We start from the raw sequence: 24,696 nt of genomic DNA, 5'->3' as shown, positions 1-24,696 counted from the left end.
TTGGTGATTGAATACAAGTTGTTTGTAACTCAAATATGTTAAACAAATAGTCCATTGTTTGGGGAACTGCTACTGTCAGATATACCGTACGTTGTATAACATCCGTGCAACCATGGTTTGCATTTACATTACATGGACGTATATTGAATTTCACTTGTTTAGGTTAGAAAAGTCAGCTACCGACCTCCTCGAACTGAGCGAAACTTATTGAATCAAACTAGTCTCTCTCTCCGGGAGAAAAGGTAAGCATGCGTTTTATATTGTAATAGTTGTGTTTCTTGGATGCCTTTTGTATTGACGAGACAACTAATTCATGCAGTTTTGGTTTGATATTTGGACGGAGTGGGAGTGGAAATACCACTCTTTTACAGGTTTGCATTGAAATGCTGCATGACATGTTTAACTCTGCATCTTTCATCTTAAGGTGATAGTTTGATTTCTCAGCTTTTGGCCGGTCTATCAGAACCTACCTCTGGTTCAATTTGCATTCAGAAGTATGATGATAGTGGAAATCCAATGGGTCTGTCGGAAGTGTTAGCTCCTCAAAGAGTTGGTATTGTATTTCAGTTTCCTGAGAGGTTTAAACATTGAATTACTACATTCACTAATAAGTTTTTTTTTACATATTAGCATGAATGCTTATGCTTTTTGTGAGTGCTTGAGAAGTTTCACTGGAAAATAAGATATTTTAAACCTGTAGGTACTTCTTATCAGATACTATACTTGAAGAAGTTACTTTTGGATGGCCAAGGCAAAAGGCAGACATTCCTTTGAGGGAGCAACTCACTTTAAAACTTCAGAATGCCATTAACTCTGTAATGATTATCTCTCATACATACCATTTTGTTGCGTTGCGGAGTGAATTTGTAGTTTGAGACCACACACAATTGATTTCCGAAGATAATTTGTTTAACGCTAGGTTGGTCAAAGTGCCATTTCATTGGATAAGGATCCACAGTCTCTCAGTGGTGGGTTTAAGCGGCGACTTGCTTTGGCAATTCAACTGGTAATGTTTTCATTATTTTAGGACTGGTGGATCGTTCTGTTTTTAGAAGTGAAGATGGATAATATTTTGCCTTTATCTTCTTATTTTCTAGGTTCAAACTCCTGATTTATTGTTGCTTGATGAGCCCCTCGCTGGACTTGGTATGTACTTGAATATCCATATCAAACTAATATCTGTAGATTATTTTCTTCCCCTTGTATTGAGCCATTTGTGAACCCATCTAAATGCACATCAGCGAGAGCAGTTGTTTAATATAATTCTGCTTGTGCATCCTGTCATCTTTGTGCCACAGCCCAGACTTGCTAGGAATATTGTGTGGTTTCAAATAATTTTTCTTTTAAATAGTATATGCTCTCTTAGATGTGGTTACTAAATTTGTATCATCATCATTAGATTGGAAAGCTCGGGCTGATGTTGTGAATCTCCTGAGGGACCTAAAGAAAGACCACACCATACTGGTTGTAAGTCATGACCTAAGGTAATTTAGTACTCACCATAGAACATGATACTTTTGTATAGCCGTGCGCCATCGGAGCCACTGTTGAACACAATGCTTAACTGAGGCTGTCAAAATATCTGATTAAAAACATTTTGCAGAGAACTATACCCGCTGGTAGACCGGTCATGGAGAATGGAAATGGGGGGTGTTTTGAAGGAGGAACCTTTACCTGTATAGTTTAACATTTTTATTCCTCGGAAAATTGATAACGTTTTTTTTGTGTGTGTGCAGCTGGAATGCTGACCCATTTGTTGTTGCAGTGAACAGGCTCATAGCTAGCTAGGGATCCTAATGTAATGTTTTTAATGGTACAAGGCAAGTTGCAAAATCTATTGAGAGTGACTCCACACCTACCGGATTTTTGTCAATAATAGCATGATGTTATTTCACATATGCTCTGTTCATGTGCACAAACACAGAAGCGCTCTCAGTTAAGTATCTTGAAGAGTCTGACCAAATGAAATGCACCTCTCGGCGCGCATCTCCTCAACCATGAATGCACCTTTTGCTCTCTTTATATACCACCCATGTTTGAGTCTTCGCTACACACTATTGATTCATCAAACAGTATACAATAGTGAGGTGCTAGCAGCCAAAGCAAAGCACCAAGGAGAGAAAGTGGTCTACTGATATGGTACGTAGCAGCTGTGTCAAAAAATGAAAAGCCAAAATGGAAGAAGAAGACGTAGCTAGGAACCATAGAGCTTTCATGTGTGTCTTAGGAATAGGAAGCATTGGGGAAAATTGGCGGAAAAAGCTAGAAAATGTCACCGTTCTCGTGCTCCGGCCTCTTACGTCTACACCTTCTGGTTCAACGACTTGGCCATCCTCTTGATTTGGCTATGAAGCTCATTTCACCGCCACATGTGCGAACACAAGGAGTATCGAGCAACCCCTCTCTATGTTGTGTTCACTCCTTTCATGTGTTATTCTCGTGGTCATCCCCCCCCCCCCCCCCCCCCCCCTCACCAGAGTAAGTTGGAGGCGTGTGCGCCGTTTGCCTCCAAATCTAGGAAAATATTTGGTGACTGGTGAGGATATGCGTATGAAGCCTGAGTTCTTGTGAAATGCAAGCTCCCCAAAGATCATTTGTATTTTAAAGCACTTGATAAATTGCAAGAATGCTGAGTGCTTGTGATATGTGAGTTCCCCCAAAGATCATGTGTATTTTAAACCACTTGATTCATTGCAATAAACCATGCATCGTTTGATTTTCTCAAGTGAAAAATATAGGTAAACAAGTTGTAAGAAACCATGGATATTGCATGATTGCAAGTCATTTTTGCACGGCTTAATAGTTCACTCGTATGCCCGGTATACTAGGGAAAACCCCTTTGAAAATACTACAAAAAATAGGGAGAACCATATGACATGTTGCAAATATTTCTCCCCGCATTGATTGTTCATCATTCACACCCAAAATACTGGAAAATATATTCCGCTTGGCGAGAGGTTTGTCTTGCCAATATTAGACACAAATAAATATTAGAGGTGTTGCACATTGAATCACTTGGCGCGCCGAGGTTTTCCCCACCAAGCCTTCTGTCGACGACCCAAGGCGCAACAGTACTTGTGATATTTCTGGTTGGCGTATGTTTTATTTGGCCATTTTATCGATGTTAAATACCATCGGATGTGTTACTTTTTATTGGCATTGGAAACATATACTATTATTTTATGGCGGGGTAGGTTTCACAATTTATTGATGCTAATGATTCCTCCTGGCTGACTGATCACGGCTTGCGTCGGTCACTCGAGCGACGTCGGATCCCACCATCATGCGCCCCCCTTTGTTTTATTCCATGCCCTACCCCACCTCTTGTTTCTTATACATAAGCAGCACTCCTTTCTTCTACCTTTTCAGGACGTGTTGCTCGCCTTCTCTTCCCTCACCATCGCAACCCGTTGGGCGAATTGGGGTGCTGCTGCTGCAGACCAACCACCGCCACCTGCTACTAGGGCGAACCATCGCGGGGCGGAGAAACGGCCACACCCAGTGCCTCCTTATTCCTCTCCCTCACACGCAGTCCTCAGCTCTGCCACACACGAGATGCAAATGCGCCGGGGGAACATGCTGCAAGAGTGTTGGGCGGGTGCTGGAATAGAGACTTGACATGCTAGGACTATAGGATCCTTTTGCTTGCAACCAACGCGAGCGATGGCGCGTGACCGACGAAGGCAATGTTATTACCACCGCTTGCAGTGTTGCAACTATTGACAGAAAAAGCTTCAACTGACGAGGCAGAAAACTTCAATCAATCACTGCTCAACCAGAAAAGTTGCAACCGTTTACAGAAAAGCTTCAAACAGGCCACTGCGCAACCAAAAAAGCTACTACATTGACACAAAAACTTCAACCGTAGATTAAAAAAAGAGCTTCAATCGGCGATAGGAGAACCTACGGAGCGAGCCGATGATGCACATGATAGTTTTGCACCCACATGCTGTGAACGACGAGCATTGCAGTGAACTGACGAGCTCAGGCAACCAGTGCGGCGAGGATCAAGCGGCGTCTGGTGATGCTTCAGTTGACGACGATCCTAATCTGGAAGCACCATCTTGCACGGGGGGGGGGGGGGGGGGGGGGAGGGGGTAGGACGTGCACTAGCGGTCTATGGGCTTGATGAATGTCAAGTCATCCTTTTTTAAGAGAGGTTCCTTAAAGATTGGTGATGACCAATCGACGAGTTATTGGGATGATACCTGGTTGGGTGACATGCCATTAGTTCTACAATACCCGACCATGTATAATTTTGTGTTCAGAAAAGAGGATTCAGTGGCTTCTGATCTTCGGGGCGGCCCTTTGAACATCCAATTTTGTAGGGCGTTGGTGGGTGACAAATGAACTAAGTGGATCCATTTGAGTTCTAGATTGATGTCAATTAATCTAACTCAGATGACAGATTAATTCGGGTGAAGATTAACCACTAATGGTGTCTTCATTATGAAGTCTATGTATGCGGGTCTCATAGATTCTGGACCTATTTTCCCCAGAAAGCATATTTGGAAAACAAAGGTTCCTTGCAAGATCGAAGTTCTCATGTGGATTTTGCAGAGGGATGTAGTTCTAACCAAAGATAACCTTGCTAAGCGTAATTGGCATGGCAGCAAAAATGTTGTTTTTGTGATTAGGAGGAGACAATTTATCATTTTTATTTCTGTCATGCCCGTTTACTACCTTGATCTGGTGCATGGTTCATGTTACATACAATTTAGCACCACCAACGAGTATTTAAATTTTTTTAGAAACTAGTTAGGTGGTATTCATCATATGCTGAAGGGCCAAATCCGTGTGGGAGTTTATGCCATTCTCTGGGCAATATGAAATTACCGGAATGATTAGGTCTTAAACATATCGTCTTCTCCTAATTTCTTGCAGGTTATCTACAGACCTATGGCTTTAATCTGCATGTGGTCATCACTGCAGTGTGTGGACGCGAGTGCTTATGGCCTCTGGATGCAGTCAGCTGGAAATGGTTGCACAGGGTTTGTTCAAATAGTTGGGCTGGCGAGCCACTCGTAGATTATGTGAATGAGCTAGATAATCCTTGGTTCGACCGCATGTGTTCGTGTTTTCCGTTTATTTGTTTTACCATCTAGTACTCAGTGACTTGAACTTATTCCATGTTTAATAGTATGCATGTGTGCATCATGCGATGTAGAGGCCGAAGTACCCCCCTTTTCGGAAAAATGGATAGCTAGAAATATTAATGTGATATTTGAATGAGTATAAGGCATATGTTACAAAATCTATCAGGAGTGACTCCATACCTACCGGATGTTTGTCAATAATACTATGATGCCACTTTGTGTATGCTCTATTCATGTGCACAAATACAGAGGTGCTCTCAGTTAATTATCTTGAAGAGTCTAAGCGAATGAAATGCACCCACATACCTTTTTGTTGTACATCTTATCAACCATCAATACCTTTTGCTGTCTTTATATACCAACCATGTTTGACTCTTCACCATGTACTATTGATACATCAAACCATGTAGAATAGTGAAGTGGTAACAGCCAAAGCAGGAACGTAGGAGAGAAAACGGTCTAGTGAAGTTGTACCTAGTAGCCATGTCAAGAAGCCAAAAATGAAAGAGCATGTGACTAAGAATCAGAGTCTGGATGCGTGTCTTACTTAAGAATAGGAGGCGTTGGGGGAAATTGATGTGAAAACATAGAAGACAGTATTGCTCTTGTGCCCTGGCCTCTTGCCATTTCTTTCCTTGAAGCTCTTCCACCAGTGACCCACACTAAGATTCGGGGTGCACCTCGGCGCTCTTGCATGAACCTGTCTTTTTTTACGATAAAACAACACCACACAAAACTGACACGCAAGACCAAATTGGTCGGTAGATCTAGGACACACCAGTGCTCCTGCTTTTCCTAAAAAAACCTAGTGCTCCTGCTCGTTACTTTCCTAAGCCGCTTTGTGGCCATTTGGAGGACACCGGGCAAACTATAATGGTAATTGCAGCTAGATTAAGGCAACAGAGACAATGTATTTTCCAATCCATGCAAGCTGCATTGCTTCAGAACTTCTTGCGGAATAATTATGATTCAGGGAACTAATATATTCAGTAACATGAGAGCAGAAATGGACACTAGGAACTCTAATCTAAACATCCAAACTAAGCTAATTGCACTGCCTTTGGAATGCAAGACCACTTGTTGCTAAGGACACAATTGCCAAAGGGTGGTTACATAGAAGAAAAGCCAAAGATTGCAAAGAGATAGCTCTTTAACAGTAGCAACAAACACAACAATAATCCTCAAGTCGCATAAAAACTGGTTTTATCAGTTTGTAAACAAAACTGGCTGCATGCTCAACTTGTTTATTGGGGTAGAGCATGCACACTGAATATGTTGGAATGGAGTGAGTAGCGCTATTTACATAGTTTACATATCTTCATACAATTTAATTATTCAATTGGGAAGCGTGGCTGCCGATCATGGCATCAACAATGGTGGTGGTGATTCACGATGGCAATACATCTTCCTGGTCCATGTATGGATGCAATTTGTGACTGTATAGTTGCATGTGCATTGGTTATTTTCCACATGGCGGCGCGACCCCATGCTGCTAACCGTCTCCGCGAGGCGTACGATCAATGGGTTTAGCCTCTTATTCAAGGTTCATGGCGACATGATTCAGACATTGGATGTCTCCTGCTTGATGCGGAGATTTTGAGTGCTCTACATGGTCCAAGATGGCATGTGGCGACTCAACTTTTTCTTGATGTCGGGATTCCACCCTTGTCCAAGGTGCTCAGTTTGAGTGGTCCAAATTGGCTCTGTGTCGGTAGTCAGGCCTTTAGTTGCATGGGATCGGCGGGGATGACAGGCATTCTTACGTGCTTCTCAACAGCAAGTGTTGCATGGACATGGTTCTATCTTTGTGGCTAGGTCCACATTAGGATTGTGCGTCTACGGCGCTGTGCAATGATGGATCAGTAGGTGATGGACGCATAGGGCAACATCGGCTTGGTGGTGCTCTATGGGTGCATGAGGTCAAGTTCTAGGGGTAGAAACTCCAGGTATGACCTTCATTGGTTGAACCTGTCCATGCCGTTATTCACGCGACGTTCTTTGTTGTTGAATGCATTGCATGGAGTTTACTCAGGTTTCTCTCCTAGTTGAATACCCACGTATGGCCTCATTGGTTTGGTAAAATAGTTTTTTCAAAATGGAGGTTGAAACCCCAAGCCTTGGCATCAATAGATGCACGCATCCATATTTATTCAATTATTCAACAAAGGTCTGACAAGAACATACATAAAACAAGCCGAGTCCACCACTCACACTTACACACTTAATAATGGGGAGTGTCATCACTCCCCACCATCTAGAACTCCTATCCGCTCGCATGATGTACCAGGAGCATACACCCGGTGCAACTAACCCAAAGTGTACACCACATGCACACACCTCAGAAGCCACCACCACCATCGTACGGATGATCCATCTCCAGGAAGAAATCTGCATCATCATTGCTAGACCGGCCAGCTGTCAATGGCGCCATGGCGCCAAACATCGCCACCGCCATGCGTGTGTCCATCATCACACATCCTCCGTCGAGCCTGAAGGAAATATGCCTTAGAGGCAATAATAAAGTTGTTATTTTATATTTCCTTATTCATGATAATTGTTTATTATTCATTTTAGAATTGTATTGATCGGAAACCTAAATACATGTGTGAATACATAGACAAACACTTTGTCCCTAGTGAGCCTCTACTTGACTAGCTCATTGATCAAAGATGGTTAAGGTTTCCTGACCATGGACATGAGTTGTCATTTGATAACGGGATCACATCATTAGGAGAATGATGTGATGGACAAGACCCATCCATTATCTTAGCATAATGACCGTTCAGTATATTGCTATTGCTTTCGTAATGTCAAACACATATTCATTCGACTATGAGATTATGCAACTCCCAGATACCGAAGGAATGCCTTGTGTGATATCAAACGTCACAACATAACTGGGTGATCATAAAGATGCTCTACAGGTATCTCAGAAGGTGTTTGTTGGGTTGGCATAGATCGAGATTAGGATTTGTCACTCCGAGTAATGGAGAGGCATCTCTGGGCCCTCTCGGTAATACACATCATAAGTTTGCAAGCAAATGACTAAGGAGTTGGTCACTAGGTGATGTATTACAGATTGAGTAAAGAGACTTGCCGATAACGAGATTTAACTAGGTATGAAGATACCAACGATCGAATCGCGGGTAAGTAACATACCGATGGACAAAGGGAATAAAGTATGTTCTCATAACGGTTCGACCGATAAAGATCTTCATACAATATGTAGGAGCCAATATGAGAATCCAGGTTCCGCTATTGGTTATTGACCGGAGAGGTGTCTCGGTCATGTCTGCATAGTTCTCGAACCCGTAGGGTCCGCACGCTTAACGTTCGATGACGATATTATATTATATGAGTTATGTGATTTGATGACCGAATGTTTTTCAGAGTCCCAGATGAGATCACGAACATGACGAGGAGTCTCGAAATGGTCGAGAGGTAAAGATTGATATATAGGATGATGGTATTCGGACACCGGAAGTGTTCCGGAGGGTACCGAGTACATATAGGGTCACCGGAAGGGGTTCCGGGCACCCTCGGCAAAGATATGGGCTTAATGGGCCAAGGGAGGAACAGACCAGCCTAGAAGGGGCTGGTGTGCCCCTCCACCAGGCCGGCCAGCCCTAGGGAAAGGAAAAGGGGGAGGGCAAGTCCCTCCTTCCTTCCCCTCCTCAAGGGAGAAAGGGGGGGGGGGCGCCACCTCCCCCTTCCTTCCCATGGCGCCCATACAAGGAAGGGGGAGGGGGGGGGGGCGAACCAGGGTAGGAGCCCAAGTGGGTTTCAGACCCACTTAGGGCATCCCTTGGCCTCTCCCCTCTCCCTCCCACCTATATATATGAGGAGGGGGGCGCCTAGCATATAGAACATCAATTGTTAGCCGTGTGCGGCGCCCCCTCCATAGTTTACACCCCCGGTCATATTCTCGTGGTGCTTAGGCGAAGCCCTGCGCGGATCACTTCATCATCACCATCACCACGCCGTCGTGCTGACGGAACTCATCTACAACCTCGACACTTTGCTGGATCAAGAAGGCGAGGGACGTCACTGAGCTGAATGTGTGCAGAACTCGGAGGTGTCGTACGTTCGGTGCTTGATCGGTCGGAGCTAGAAGAAGTTCAACTACATCAACCACGTTGTCAAATGTTTCCGCTTTCGATCTACGAGGGTACGTAGAAACACTCTCCCCCTTGTTGCTATGCATCTCCATGGGTAGATCTTTGTGTGAGCGTAGATTTTTTTTGTTTTCCATGATACGTTTCCCAACAGAGCCCCCGCAGCACCACGCCACGGAGACTCATTGTCGTCGATGTGGTAGATGCTACGCTGCTCCACCTTGGCCACGATGTCGTGCTAGTCCAGCCCTGGGAAAGCACCCAGGGTAACAAAAACTTCAAGGCGACACCCTCAGGAGGGAATCTCACGCCGCTCAACCTTGACCCGAAGATGTGACCCAAGAGCTGAGGATGTAGAAGAGCTCGACAACGACCCCCAGGAGGAGTGTGACGTCCGCAGGCATCGTGATGTCAACTTTTGCCCGGAGCAAATCTTCCTACGCACCCCCACATTGCCGAACGAATGCGGGAATTCCTGCAAGTGTCGCCACCCCCACACTGGCACAAACACTTCCTGAGTGATGAGGGCGCCGCCACAATGCGGGAGGCACCGACCTCACCACCAACTGAGCCGATGTGCCATATATGACTGCTCAGGATGCCGTCGTGAACGCCAGAACATTCAACAACCGATGTACCGTGCCAGGAAGCCACTGTGCCGGCCAGAGTTACCGAAGATGAGGTGCCCTCCACCACAGGCCAACACCGCCAACTGATACGTCTCCGTCGTATCTACTTTTCCAAACACTTTTGCCCTTATTTTGGACTCTAACTTGCATGATTTGAATGGAACTAACCTGGACTGACGCTGTTTTTAGCAGAATTGCCATGGTGTTATTTATGTGTAGAAATAAAAAGTTCTCGGAATGACCTGAAACTCCATGGAGATTATTTTTGGAAATAATAAAAAATGCTGGCAAAGAATCAAGGCCAGGGGGCCCGCACCCTAGCCACGAGGGTGGGGGAACCCCCTACCTCGTGGGCCCCCTGGAGCTCCACCGACCTCAACTCCAACTCCATATATTCGTGTTCGGGGAGAAAAAAACAAAGAAGAAGGATTCATCGTGTTTTACGATACGGAGCCTCCGCCAAGCCCTAAACTCTCTCGGGAGGGCTGATCTGGAGTCCGTTCGGGGCTCCGGAGAGGGGAATCCGTCGCCGTCGTCATCATCAACCATCCTCCATCACCAATTTCATGATGCTTACCGCCGTGCGTGAGTAATTCCATCGTAGGCTTGCTGGATGGTGATGGGTTGGCTGAGATTTACCATGTAATCGAGTTAGTTTTGTTAGGGTTTGATCCCTAGTATCTGTTGGGGATTGTAGCAGAAATTTAAAATTTTCTACGCATCACCAAGATACATCTATGGAGTAATCTAGCAACGAGGGGAAGGAGAGTGCATCTACATACCCTTGTAGATCGCTAAACGGAAGCGTTGCAAGAATGCAGATGAAGGAGTCGTACTCGCAGCGATTCAGATCGCGGTTGATTTCGATCTAAGCGCCGAACAACGGCGCCTCCGCGTTCAACACACGTGCAGCCCAGTGACATCTCCCAAGCCTTGATCCAGCAAGGGGAGAAGGAGAGGTTGGGGAAGACTCCATCCAGTAGCAGCACGACGGCGTGGTGGTGAAGGAGGAGCGTGGCAATCCTGCAGGGCTTCGCCAAGCATCGCGGGAGAGGAGAAGGACTTGGGAGAGGGGGAGGGCTACGCTAGAACTTGGGTGCGGCTGCCCTCCCACCCCCACATATATATAGGGGCAAGGGAGAGGGGGCCCGGCCCCCTCAGATCCAATCTGAGGAGGGGGCGGCGGCCAGGGGGGTTGCCTTGCCCCCCAAGGCAAGGGGGCGCCCCCCTTTAGGGTTCCCCCAAACCCTAGGCGCATGGGCCCTAGGGGGGGGGAGGCGCCCAGCCCACTAAGGGGCTGATCCCTCTCCACACACAGCTCATAGGGCCCTCCGGGGCAGGTGGACCCCCGGAACCCCACCGGTGGTCCCGGTACAATATCGGTAACCCCCGAATTATTCCGGTGACCGTATGATGACTTCCCATATATAAATATTTACCTCCGGACCATTCCATAACTCCTCGTGACGTCCGGGATCTCATCCGGGACTCCGAACAACATTCGGTAACCACGTACATCTATTCCCTATAATCCTAGCGTCATCGAACCTTAAGTGTGTAGACCCTACGGGCTCGGGAGTCATGCAGACATGGCCGAGACAACTCTCCGGTCAATAACCAAAAGCGGGATCTGGATACCCATGTTGGCTCCCACATGCTCCACGATGATCTCATCGGATGAACCATGATGTCAAGGATTCAATCAATCCCGTATACAATTCCCTTTGTCTATCGGTACGATACTTGCCCGAGATTCGATCGTCAGTATCCGATACCTTGTTCAATCTCGTTACTGGCAAGTCTCTTTACTCGTTCCGTAACACATCATCCCGTGATCAATTCCTTGGTCACATTGTGCACATTATGATGATGTCCTACCGAGTGGGCCCAGAGATACCTCTCCGTTACACGGAGTGACAAATCCCATTCTCGATTCGTGCCAACCCAACAGACACTTTCGGAGATACCCGTAGTGTACCTTTATAGCCACCCAGTTACGTTGTGATGTTTGGCACACCCAAAGCACTCCTACGGTATCCGGGAGTTGCACAATCTCATGGTCTAAGGAGATTATACTTGACATTAGAAAAGCTTTAGCATACGAACTACACTATCTTTGTGCTAGGCTTAGGATTGGGTCTTGTCCATCACATCATTCTCCTAATGATATGATCCCGTTATCAACGACATCCAATGTCCATGGTCAGGAAACCGTAACCAGATATTGATCAACGAGCTAGTCAACTAGAGGCTTACTAGGGACATGATGTTGTCTATGTATCCACACATGTATCTGAGTTTCCTATCAATACAATTCTAGCATGGATAATAAACGATTATCATGAACAATGAAATATAATATAATAATAACTAATTTATTATTGCCTCTAGGGCATATTTCCAACAGTCTCCCACTTGCACTAGAGTCAGTAATCTAGTTCACATCGCCATGTGATTAACACTCACAGGTCACATTGCCATGTGACCAACATCCAAGGAGTTTACTAGAGTCAGTAATCTAGTTCACATCACTATGTGATTAACACTCAATGAGTTCTGGGTTTGATCATGTTATGCTTGTGAGAGAGGTTGTAGTCAACGGGTCTTGCCATATTCAGATCCCTATGTATTTCGCAAAACTTTATATCGTAGATGCTGCTGCCACGTTCCACTTGGAGCTATTCCAAATTGTTGCTCCATTATACGTATCCGGTATCTCTACTCAGAGCTATCCGGATAGGTGTTAAGCTTGCATGGACGTAACTCTTTATGTCGAACTCTTTATCACCTTCATAACCGAGAAACATTTCCTTATTCCTCTAAGGATAATTTTGACTGCTATCTGGTGATCTACTCCTAGATCACCTTTGTACCCTCTTGCCAGACATGTGGCAAGGCACACATCTGGTGCGGTACTCAGCATGGCATACCGTATAGAGCCTATGGCAAAAGCATAGGGGACGACCTTCGTCCTTCCTTTTTCTTCTGCCATGGTCAATCTTTGAGTCTTACTCAACTTCACACCTTACAACTCAGGTAAGAACCCCTTCTTTGACTGATCTATTTTGAACTCCTTCAAAATCATGTCAAGGTGTGCGTTCTTTGAAAGTATCATCAGGCGTTTTGATCTATCTCTATAGATCTTGATGCCCAATTTGTAAGCAGCTTTATCTAGGCCTTCCTTTGAAAATCATTCTTCAAACAACCGTTTTATGCTTTCCAGAAATTCTACATTATTTTGGATCAACAATATGTCATCCACATATACTTATCAGAAATGTTGTAGTGCTCCCACTCACTTTCTTGTAAATACATGTTTCTAGCAAACATTGTATAAACCTAAAAGCTTTGATCACTCCATCAAAGCATATATTCCGACTCCGAGATGCTTGCTCTAGTCCATAGAAGGATTGCTAGAGCCAGCATACCTTTTAGCATCCTTAGGATCAACAAAACCTTTTATTGTATCACATACAACTTTTTCTTAAGAAAACCGGTAAGAAAACTTGTTTTGACATCCATCTGTCAGATTTCATAATCAAAAAATACAGCTAATGCTAACATGATTCCGACGGACTTAAGCATCGCTACGGGTGAGAAATTCTCATCGTAGTCAACTCCTTGAACTTGTGAAAAGACTCTTTCCCACAAGTCGAGCTTCATAGATGGTAACATTACCGTCCACGTCCGTCTTCTTCTTAAAGATTATCTCAATGGCTTGCCGATCATCGGGCAAGTCCACCAAAGTCCATACTTTGTTCTGATACATGGATCCTATCTCGGATTTCATGGCTTCTAACCATTTGTCAGAATACGGGCCCACCATCACTTCTCCATAGCTCGTAGGTTCATTGTTCTCTAACAACATGATATATAAGACAGGATTACCGTACCACTTAGGAGTAGTACATATCCTTGTCGACCTACAAGGTTCGATAGCAACTTGATCCGAAGCTTCATGATCACTATCATTAACTTCCTCTTCAACAGATGTAGGCGCCACAGAGAACATCTTTCTATGTTGCATCACTCTCTGGTTGAAGTAAAGGTTCGACAACCTCATCAAGTTCTATCTTCCTCCCACTCAATTCTTTCGAAAGAAACTCCTTCTCGAGGAAGGACCCGTTCTTAGCGACAAACAATTTGCCCTCGGATCTGAGATAGAAGGTGTACCCAACTGTCACCTTTGGGTATCCTATGAAGGTGTGTTTGTCCACTTTGGGTTCGAGCTTCTCTGGCTGAAGCCTTAAGCATCGCAGCCCCAAACATTAAGAAACGGCAACTTTGGTTTCTTGCCAAACAAATGTTCACACGACGTCATCTCAACGGACTTAGATGGTGTCCTATCTAAAGTGAAAGCAGCTGTCTCTAACGTATATCCTCAAAATGAAAAACGGTAGATCGGTAAGAGACATCATAGATCGCACCATATCTCATAAGGTTCGATTACGACGTCCGGACACACCATTTATCTGTGGTGTTCCAGGTGGCTTCAACTGTGAAACAATTCCACAATGTCTTAAGTGATTGCCAAACTCATAACTCAGAAAATCCCCTTTTGATCAGATCATGGGAACATGAGCTTCTTGTTATGATGATTCTTAACTTCACTCTAAAATCGCTTGAACTTTTCAAACGTTTCATACTTGTGCTTCATTAAGTAAATATACCTATATCTACCCAAATCGTCAGTGAAGATGAGAAAATAGCGATATCCACTGCACGCTTCAATTCTCATTGGATCACACGCATCAGCATGCATGATTTCCAACAAGTCACTTGCCCATTTCATTGTACCTGAAAACGGGGTCTTAGTCATCCTGCCCATGAGGCATGGCACGCATGTGTCAAGCGATTCAAAATCAAGTGACTCCAAACATCCATCAATATGGAGTTTCTTCATGCATCTTACGCCAATATGACCTAAGCGGCAGTGCCACAACAAAGTGGTACTATCATTATTAACTCTACATCTTTTGGCGTGAACATGTGTATTACCACGACCGAGATTCAATGAACCATTCACATAGGGTGCATGACCATGAAAGGCATTATTCATGTAAACAGAATAACCAGTATTCTCTAACTTAAATGAATAACCGTATTGCAATGAACATGATCTAATCATATTCATGCTCAACGTAGACACCTGATAACATTTATCTAGGTTCAATACTAATCCCGAAGGCAGATGGAGCGTGCGATGGTGATCTCATCAACTTTGGAAACACTTCCAACACACATCGTCACCTCGCCCTTAGCCAGTCTCCGTTTAGTCCGTAGCTTTTGCTTCAAGTCACCAATAATAGCAACTGAACCGGTATCCAATACCCAGGTGCTACCAAGAGTACTAGTGAGGTACACATTAATAACACATATATACTTTGTTGAAGTTGCCAGCCTTCTTATCTACCATGCATTTGGGGTAGTTCCGCTACCAGTGACCGTTCCCCTTACAATAGAAGCACTTAGTCTCGGCTTTGGGTTCAACCTTGGGTTCCTTCACTGGAGCGGCAACTAGTTTGCCATCCATGAAGTTTCCCTTCTAGCCCTTGCCCTTCTTGAAACCAGTGGTCTTGTTAAACCATCAACACTTGATGCTCCTTCTTGATTTCTACCTTTTGCGGTCTTAAGCACCGCGAACAGCTCCGGGATCAACTCCATCCCTTGCATGTCATAGTTCATCACGAAGATTTAGTAGCTTAGTGATAGTGGCTAGAGAACTCTATCAATCACTATCTTATCTGGAAGTTTAACTCCCACTTGATTTAAGTGATTGTAGCACCCAGACATACTGAGCACATGCTCACTAGCTGAGCTATTCTCCTCCATCTTGTTGGCAAAAGAACTTGTCAGAGGTCTCATACCTCTCAACACGAGCATTAGCCTGAAATCCCAATTTCAGCTCTTGGAACATCTCATATGTCTTATGGCGTTCAAAACGTCATTGGAATCCCGATTCTAAACCGTAAAATATGGTGCACTAAACTATTAAGTAGTCATCAGGATGTGTCTGTCAGGTGTTCACAACATCCACAGACGACATTGTAGGGGTTTGCACATCGAGCGGTGCATCAAAGACGTAAGCCTTCTGTGTAGCAGTGAGGACACTCCTCGGACTACGGACCTAGTCCGCATCATTGCTTACAATATCTTTCAACTTAATCTTTTCTCTAGGAACGTATTGAAACAGGGAGCTACAACGTGAGCTATTTGTCTACAACATATTTGCAAAGACAATTTAGACTATGTTCATGATAATTGAGTTCATCTAATCAAATTATTTAATGAACTCCCACTCAGATAGACATCCCTCTAGTCATCTAAGTGAAACATGATCCGAATCGACTAGGCCGTGTCCGATCATCACGTGAGACGGACTAGTCATCAACGGTGAACATCTCATGTTGATCGTATCTTCTATACGACTCATGTTCGACCTTTCGGTCTTCCGTGTTCCGAGGTCATGCCTGTACATGCTAGGCTCGTCAAGTCAACCTAAGTGTTTCGCATGTGTCCCGAGGCCATGTCTGTACATGCTAGGCTCGTCAACACCCGTTGTATTCGAACGTTAGAATCTATCACACCTGATCATCACGTGGTGCTTCGAAACAACGAACCTTCGCAACGGTGCACAGTTAGGGGGAACACTTTTCTTGAAATTTTAGTGAGGGATCATCTTATTTAAGCTACCGTCATTCTAAGCAAATAAGATGTAAAAACATGATAAACATCACATGCAACCAAATAGTGACATGATATGGCCAATATCATTTTGCTCCTTTTGATCTCCATCTTCGGGGCTCCATGATCATCGTTGTCACCGGCATGACACCATGATCTCCATCATCGTGATCTCCATCATCGTGTCTTCTTGAAGTTGTCTCGTCATCTATTACTTCTACTACTATGGCTAACGCTTTAGCAATAAAGTAAAGTAATTACATGACGTTTATGTTGACACGCAGGTCATGAATAAATTAAGACAACTCCTATGGCTCCTGCCAGTTGTCATACTCATCGACATGCAAGTCGTGATTCGTATTACAAGAACATGATCAATCTCATACATCACATCCTTTTGGCCATATTACATCACAAGGCATATGCTGCAAAACAAGTTAGACGTCCTCTAATTGTTGTTGCAAGTTTTTACGTGGCTGCTATAGGTTTCTAGCAAGAACGTTTCTTACCTACGCGAAAACCACAACGTGATATGCCAATTTCTATTTACCCTTCATAAGGACCCTTTTCATCGAATCCGATCCGACTAAAGTGGGAGAGACAAACACCCGCTAGCCACCTTATGCAACTAGTGCATGTCGGTCGGTCGAACCAGTCTCACGTAAGCATACGTGTAAGGTCGGTCCGGGCCGCTTCATCCCACGATGCCGCCGAATAAAGATAAGACTAGTAACGGCAAGTAAATTGACAATATCGACGCCCACAACTGCTTTGTGTTCTACTCGTGCATAGAAACTACGCATAGACCTAGCTCATGATGCCACTGTTGGGGATCGTAGCAGAAATTTAAAATTTTCTACGCATCACCAAGATCAATCTATGGAGTAATCTAGCAACGAGGGGAAGGAGAGTGCATCTACATACCCTTGTAGATCGCTAAACGGAAGCGTTGCAAGAACGCGGCTGAAGGAGTCGTACTCGCAGCGATTCAGATCACGGTTGATTCCGATCTAAGCGCTGAACAACGGCGCCTCCGCGTTCAACACATGTGCAGCCCAGTGACGTCTCCCACGCCTTGATCCAGCAAGGGGAGAAGGAGAGGTTGGGGAAGACTCCATCCAGCAGCAGCACGATGGCGTGGTGGTGAAGGAGGAGCGTGGCAATCCTGCAGGGCTTCGCCAAGCATCGCGGGAGAGGAGAAGGACTTGGGAGACGGGGAGGGCTACGCCAGAACTTGGGTGCGGCTGCCCTCCCACCCCCACATATATATATGGGCAAGGGAGAGGGGGGCCGGGCCCCTCAGATCCAATCTGAGGAGGGGGCGGCGGCCAGGGGGTTGCCTTGCCCCCCAAGGCAAGGGGGGCGCCCCCCCCTTTAGGGTTCCCCCAACCCTAGGTGCATGGGCCCTAGGGGGGAGGCGCCCAGCCCACTAAGGGGCCGGTCCCTCTCCACACACAGCTCATAGGGCCCTCCGGGGCAGGTGGACCCCCGGAACCCCTCCGGTGGTCCCGGTACAATACCGGTAACCCCCGAATTATTCCGGTGACCGTATGATGACTTCCCATATATAAATATTTACCTCCGGACCATTCCGTAACTCCTCGTGACGTCCGGGATCTCATCCGGGACTCCGAACAACATTCGGTAACCACGTACATCTATTCCCTATAATCCTAGCGTCATCGAACCTTAAGTGTGTAGACCCTACGGGCTCGGGAGTCATGCAGACATGGCCGAGACAACTCTCTGGTCAATAACCAACAGCGGGATCTGGATACCCATGTTGTCTCCCACATGCTCTACGATGATCTCATCGGATGAACCACGATGTCAAGGATTCAATCAATCCCGTATACAATTCCCTTTGTCTGTCGGTATGATACTTGCCCGAGATTCGATCGTCGGTATCCGATACCTTGTTCAATCTCGTTACCGGCAAGTCTCTTTACTCGTTCCATAACACATCATCCCGTGATCAACTCCTTGGTCACATTGTGCACATTATGATGATGTCCTACCGAGTGGGCCCAGAGATACCTCTCCGTTACACGGAGTGACAAATCCCAGTCTCGATTCGTGCCAACCCAACAGACACTTTCAGAGATACCCGTAGTGTACCTTTATAGCCACCCAGTTACGTTGTGACGTTTGGCACACCCAAAGCACTCCTACGGTATCCGGGAGTTGCACAATCTCATGGTCTAAGGAAATGATACTTGACATTAGAAAAGCTTTAGCATACGAACTACACGATCTTTGTGCTAGGCTTAGGATTGGGTCTTGTCCATCACATCATTCTCCTAATGATGTGATCCCGTTATCAACGACATCCAATGTCCATGGTCAGGAAACCATAACCATCTATTGATCAACGAGCTAGTCAACTAGAGGCTTACTAGGGACATGGTGTTGTCTATGTATCCACACATGTATCTGAGTTTCCTATCAATACAATTCTAGCATGGATAATAAACGATTATCATGAACAATGAAATACAATATAATAATAACTAATTTATTATTGCCTCTAGGGCATATTTCCAACAGTATCCACTATGTTCTGAGATTGATGTTGCTATGACTTTGCTATGCTTAATGCTTGTCACTAGGGCCCGAGTTCCATGATTTCAGATCTGAACCTAATATGTTTTCATGAATATATGCGAGTTCTTGATCCTATCTTGCAAGTGTATAGTCACCTACTACCTGTTATGATCCGGCAACCCCGAAGTGACAATAATCGGGACCACTCCCGGTGATGACCGTAGTTTGAGGAGTTCATGTATTCACTATGTGTTAATGCTTTGGTCCAGTACTCTATTAAAAGGAGGCCTTAATATCCCTTAGTTTCCACTAGGACCCCACTGCCACGGGAGGGTAGGACAAAAGATGTCATACAAGTTCTTTTCCATAAGCACGTATGACTGTATTCGGAATACATGCCTACATTACATTGATGAATTGGAGCTAGTTATGTGTCACACTAGGTTATCACTGTTACATGATGAACCACATCCGGCATAATTCTCTATCACCGATCCATTGCCTACGAGTTTTCCATATATTGTTCTTCGCTTATTTACTTTTCCGTTGCTATTGCTATCATCACTACAAAACAGTAAAAATATTACTTTTGCTATAGTTACCTTTTGCTACCGTTCCACTACTATCATATTACTTTGCTACTAAACACTTTGCTGCAGATACTAAGTTTCCAGGTGTGGTTGAATTGACAACTCATCTGCTAATACTTGAGAATATTCTTTGGCTCCCCTTGTGTCGAATCAATAAATTTGGGTTGAATACTCTACCCTCGAAAACTGTTGTGATCCCCTATACTTGTGGGTTATCACCAGCCAAGGTCACCACCATCTCCACCTGGACGCCACACGAGAACCGCAGCAACCATGCCCATAACCACGTGGGAGGGATGCCCTGTCGCTGCCATCCTCCCCCCGCCTGGGTTTTGTCCGGTGGTGATTCGATGGCGGTAGGGAGAGGGTGGAGGCGGCCTAACCCTAGATGGGTTTCAGGAGAGAGAGCTCATGTGTCTCGTACATGTTGTAACCTAGCCCTCTGCTTTGGTCAAATAGTATAATGGCATGATACAAAATCTATTAGGAGTGACTCTACACCCGCTGGATGTTTTTCAATAATAGTAGGATGCTACTTTGCGAATGCTCTATTCATGTGCACAAAAACAGAGGTGCTCTTAGTTAAAGTATTTTGAAGAGTCTGACCGAATGAAATGCACCCATGGACCTTTCATTGCGCAACTCCTCGACCATGAATGCACTTTTTGCTGTCTTTATATACCACTCATATTTGAGTCTTCGCTACATAATATTGATTCATCAAACCATCTACAATAGCGAAGCGGTATTGGTAACGACCCAAGCAAAGCACTGAGGAGAGAAAAAGGTCTAGTAGAATGATACATAGTAGCCATTTTAAGAAAGGAGAAGCCAAAATGGAAGAACATGTAACTAGGAATCAGAGTTTTGATGTGTGTCTTAAGAATGGGATGCCTTGGGGAAATTTGATGGAGAAGGATAGAAAACGACACCATTCTCATGCTCCGGCATCTTGCCGATTACTCCAGTGGTCATCTACTCCTTTTACCCCAACAACTTGACCATCCTCTTGATTTGGCCATGATATACCTTCCGTGGCCGGGTATGCCAGCACAAGGAGTATCGAGCTTCTCAACGAGCAACCCCTCCCTGTGTTCAGCTCGCTCGTCCCTTCATGTGTTATTCTTGTGGTCATTCCCCTCTCCGATCATTCGATGAGATAGATAAAAGCTAGTGGGATATAGCTACACACCGGAGACACATCGTGGCCCTTTGCTTCCAAATCCATAGGAAGTGTTTAGTGACTGGTGAGCATATGCGTGCCAAGCCTAGTATCTCCAATGTTGAGTGCTTGTGAAATGTGAGTTCCCCAAAGATCACTTGCATTTTAAAACACTTACTAATTTCAAGAAACCATGCATCATTTGAGTTTCTCTAGTGAAAAATACAAGCAAACAGTTTGCAAGAAACCATGGATTATGCACGAATGCAAGTCATCTTTTTACGGCTTAATAGTTCACTGGTACGTCCGATATACTAGGGAAAACCCGCCAGGAGATACCACAAAAAACATGGAAAAACATAAGACAAGGGTAGATTGAAAACAAGTGCTTTCTGCTCCTAGCTCTAGCTGATCCCGAAATCAGAACCCCACGGATCTGGAATGCGGTAAATCTTGCCGGAATGGGTATCACTGAAGTCCTGACCGCATTCATCATTTTCTCCATTAATGCCGAACATGAGAGGGCAAGATATTACATGTATTTGGAACAGGGAGGAACGTACCGATTGTCTATTATAGCATCCGACGTGTTTAACATCATTTAGTACGGTCCCTGATTCAGCATTTACCGTGATTATTACAAGATGTAGGCCACAAGATGGATTGATTCGGCATCATAGAACCTTACGAAAGATGAGGGCCCCAGGCGGGATTGATTCCGCAGCTTCCAGAACCTTCCAGAACGAGCAGAACAAGAATTACATGTTCTGTTTCGGGTACGGACAAGCCAACACGAAGAAGAACAAAGAAGGAAGAAAGGCTTCTTGAACAGACACTTGAACAAACAATAGACACATTAGCTAAATGTCAGTCGACTGACTTCGATTTTGGGTCAATAGACACATTAGCTAAATGTCATCAGTTGATTGACTTCGGTTTTGGGTCAATAGACACATTAGCTAAATGTCATCAGTTGACCGACTTCGGTTTTGGGTCAGTCGATTTTTAGAAGGGCGAAGAAGTTCGCCGGAGGGTAGCGGTGGGGGTGGCAGCACGGCGGTAGTGCAAGGTCGCCGGGAAAAATCTCCATCGGCATCGGGGCTAGAGGGATGGCCAGCAGCACGACGGTGGGCCGTGGTTGGGGGGAGGGCGGTGTGGCGAGTGTGCGCGAAGCGCTGCGGGCCGCGGGCGGCGGAAGCAGGCGGCAACGAGGCGGTTTGAAGTTGAAGAAGCAAGCAGCAGGAGGTTGAAGATGCAATCTTGACCGTTTGTTTTGTACTATCCAACGGCTGATAGGAATTGACTGATGAAAATAATTTTTTCAGATGACTTGCCCCATGTTGATTGTTCTTCCGTACATACACATCCAGAACACAAGAAAAATACATTGGCGTGAGGTTTGTTTCACCAATATTAGACGTAAAGCAACATTAAAGGTGTTGCATGTCCGATCGCTGCCCAAGGCACGACCATACTTGTGATATTTCTGCTTTTACGGCATGGGTCACGCTGCATCGGCGCACCGCACGAAGCGTGCGGCGAAGATCTTAAGTCAACGAGAGCCATGACGATGGCGTATCGGTGGCTCGTTCTGACGGCGATAGTAATCCTTCGGTGGTCTCAGTATTTTGATGTAATTTTTATTATGTTTGAGGTTCTTTGTACTTTAATCATAGATCTGAATTATTTTTGCAAATAAAGAAAAACAAGAGCCACCACGCTGGCGACAAACAAGCTGTGCAGCGGCCGCCGTGATTCTCCATTGCAGGAAGCAAACGAGCGTGCTCTTCGATCTTGATCTTTTAAGAACTCTACGAAACACGCACGCATGCAAAATTGCAAATGTACGTACTCCCTCCGTTCGCAATTACTTGTTTCGAAAATGGGTGTATCTAGAATTAAAATATGTCTACATCCATTTCTACGACAAGTAATTCTGAACGGAGGAAGTAGGTATCTGAATACCTGTCCGGCCTACGAAGACGGTTTGGTGTTAGTCCAGTGCCGGCGCCGACCACCTTTTAGTCCTTGGAGACTTGAAGCTCGCGTGGTCGGCCTCCCAACCGCTGTGCTGTTTGGAAGTCAGCGGAGTGAATTTGCAAAGCCGCTGTGCTGTGTGGATGGGTCGACGCGAGAGACTTTTGTTTCGTTCACCGGCCGTGCGTGCAGACTCTTGTTTCGTTCCTTCTCTGTGCAAAACAAATCACGCATGACATGCTCCCATGCAATGCAACCAACCAGGGAAATGTTTCCAGCCGGCAGACCGGCCGAAGCTTTCGGCCGAACCTGCGGGTCGTGTGATCCCTTTTAATCATGGGTCTAACGATCCCCATGCTAGACATAGACAGGCTCACATATAATATTTTTTTCAAACTACCTTATCTTCCTCTCCGCATCCTCTCTTTTCTTTCCCTCGCAGTCTTCTTTCTTCCTCGCCATGAACGACGAAGCTTTGATGTTTTTACTCCCAGCTGCTTGCACCGGTGCTTCAAACGGCATGGATCGGGGCTGACGTAAAGATGACCGACGGTGCTGAAACTGCTGTCGTCATGAAACTGCAACGACTGCCTGCTGCTAGGATAGCAGAGACCACAGCTACCTGCTGTCATGGCCGGAACCGCGTGTATACAGTGCTGCATCCGTGATCTAGAAAAGCTTCAACCACAGTCGAAAGAAGCTTCAACCATAGGTAGAAAAGCTTCAATCGGCACTGCCCAACTAAAAAAGCTTCAACCATAGATAGATTTTGCTACTGCCGGCGAGGGTTTTTGCTACATCCATCACGGCGGAGTTGTGACCTCGTGCCGCCGGCGACGATGATTTGCTGCAACCGTTGTCATTTTTTGCTATGACCGATGCTTTTTTTTGCTACATCCATTCAACGACACATTTTTGCTACCATGGAAAGCTGCATCCGGCTGTATGTTTCGTTGACGGAGCTACGTCCCCACGACGACGGAGGTTATTTTGTGCAACGGTCGTCGGCTTTTGCTACGACCAACGAGAAAATTTGCTACATCCATTAATGGCTCAGATGTGACGCTAGACAACGGCGACAATGATTTTGCTGCAACCGTCGCTATTTTTTGCTACCATCGGCGAAGTTTTTGCTACATCCATCTAAATGGCGTTGATTTGGGCGGCCTTTGTTCGTGCAACCTTGGGCAGCGAGCATTGACGATGACGGTCAGAGTTGCGGCCGGCGACACGATGGTGCTGCGACGGACGTGATATGGCGGCGACGGCTAAGTGCTGCAAGGATAGGGACGTTGGGCGTGATGGCGACGCCGTCTTGCTGGAACCGGCGAGGACGGTGTGCTGTGATGGCGAGCACCAGCGACGAGGGCGGCGAGCACCGGCGACGAGGGCGGCGACCGACGGAGGGAGGAGTTCCAGGCGAGGGGGTGGCGGTCGGCGGAAGGGATGACATCCACGCGAGCAGGGGGCGGCGCCTGCGCAGTGCACGAAGAGGACGAAGGAGATGGAAGTCAACAAGCAGATCGGACGGTCGAAGCGCACTGGATCTGACGGTTCGGGCTAGACCGTCCCAACAGTTGGGCCGGTGCACTGGCGCAGATCAGTGCCCATGCAACCACGTGGGTATACTTTGCAGTGTCCCACTCCACATGTGGTGCGATGCAAGCATACAGCACCTCAAGTCTTGGTTTTGACGTGAGATTTTTGAAGCCGCACGTTTCTCGTGCTTCGCAGCCAGCTAGGATGAAAATTTTCGTGCAATTAGAATGTTACATTTTTCATAAAGAAATATAAAAACATTTAGATCACTACAACGGGAGTACTATATTTGCTAACCCATTTGTTCTGCAGTCACATGCCCATGGCCAGCTAGAAATCTACTAGTGTAAATATTTATTT

General features: G+C 45.7%; 1 protein-coding gene across 1 annotated transcript; it reads left to right on the top strand.

Annotated features, from left to right (window-relative positions):
• Nucleotides 1-344: 344 nt before the first annotated feature.
• Nucleotides 345-1,682, top strand: LOC125530108 (ABC transporter I family member 11, chloroplastic-like). The gene is made up of 6 exons (XM_087516984.1): nt 345-578; nt 701-815; nt 920-1,006; nt 1,098-1,146; nt 1,400-1,484; nt 1,604-1,682. The coding sequence occupies exons 1-6, from the start codon at nt 517-519 to the stop codon at nt 1,680-1,682; spliced, it is 477 nt and encodes a 158-aa protein (XP_087373110.1). The 5' UTR covers nt 345-516.
• The last annotated feature ends 23,014 nt before the right edge of the window (nt 1,683-24,696 follow it).

Source organism: Triticum urartu, chromosome 3A (assembly GCF_056163025.1).
Source record: "Triticum urartu cultivar PI428250 chromosome 3A, HENAU_Tu73, whole genome shotgun sequence".
In the NCBI taxonomy this organism is placed as follows: domain Eukaryota; kingdom Viridiplantae; phylum Streptophyta; class Magnoliopsida; order Poales; family Poaceae; genus Triticum; species Triticum urartu.
This window is presented reverse-complemented; position numbering and strand designations above follow the sequence as displayed.

What these genes read in the sequence shown, in the direction of transcription:
- LOC125530108 (XM_087516984.1), top strand. Translation starts at nt 517, where the DNA reads ATGGGTCTGTCGGAAGTGTTAGCTCCTCAAAGAGTTGGTATTGTATTT. An exon ending in GTATTTCAGTTTCCTGAGAG is followed by an intron (nt 579 to 700) that starts GTTTAAACATTG and finishes TTAAACCTGTAG; the next exon opens with GTACTTCTTATCAGATACTA. An exon ending in TGAGCCCCTCGCTGGACTTG is followed by an intron (nt 1,147 to 1,399) that starts GTATGTACTTGA and finishes CATCATCATTAG; the next exon opens with ATTGGAAAGCTCGGGCTGAT.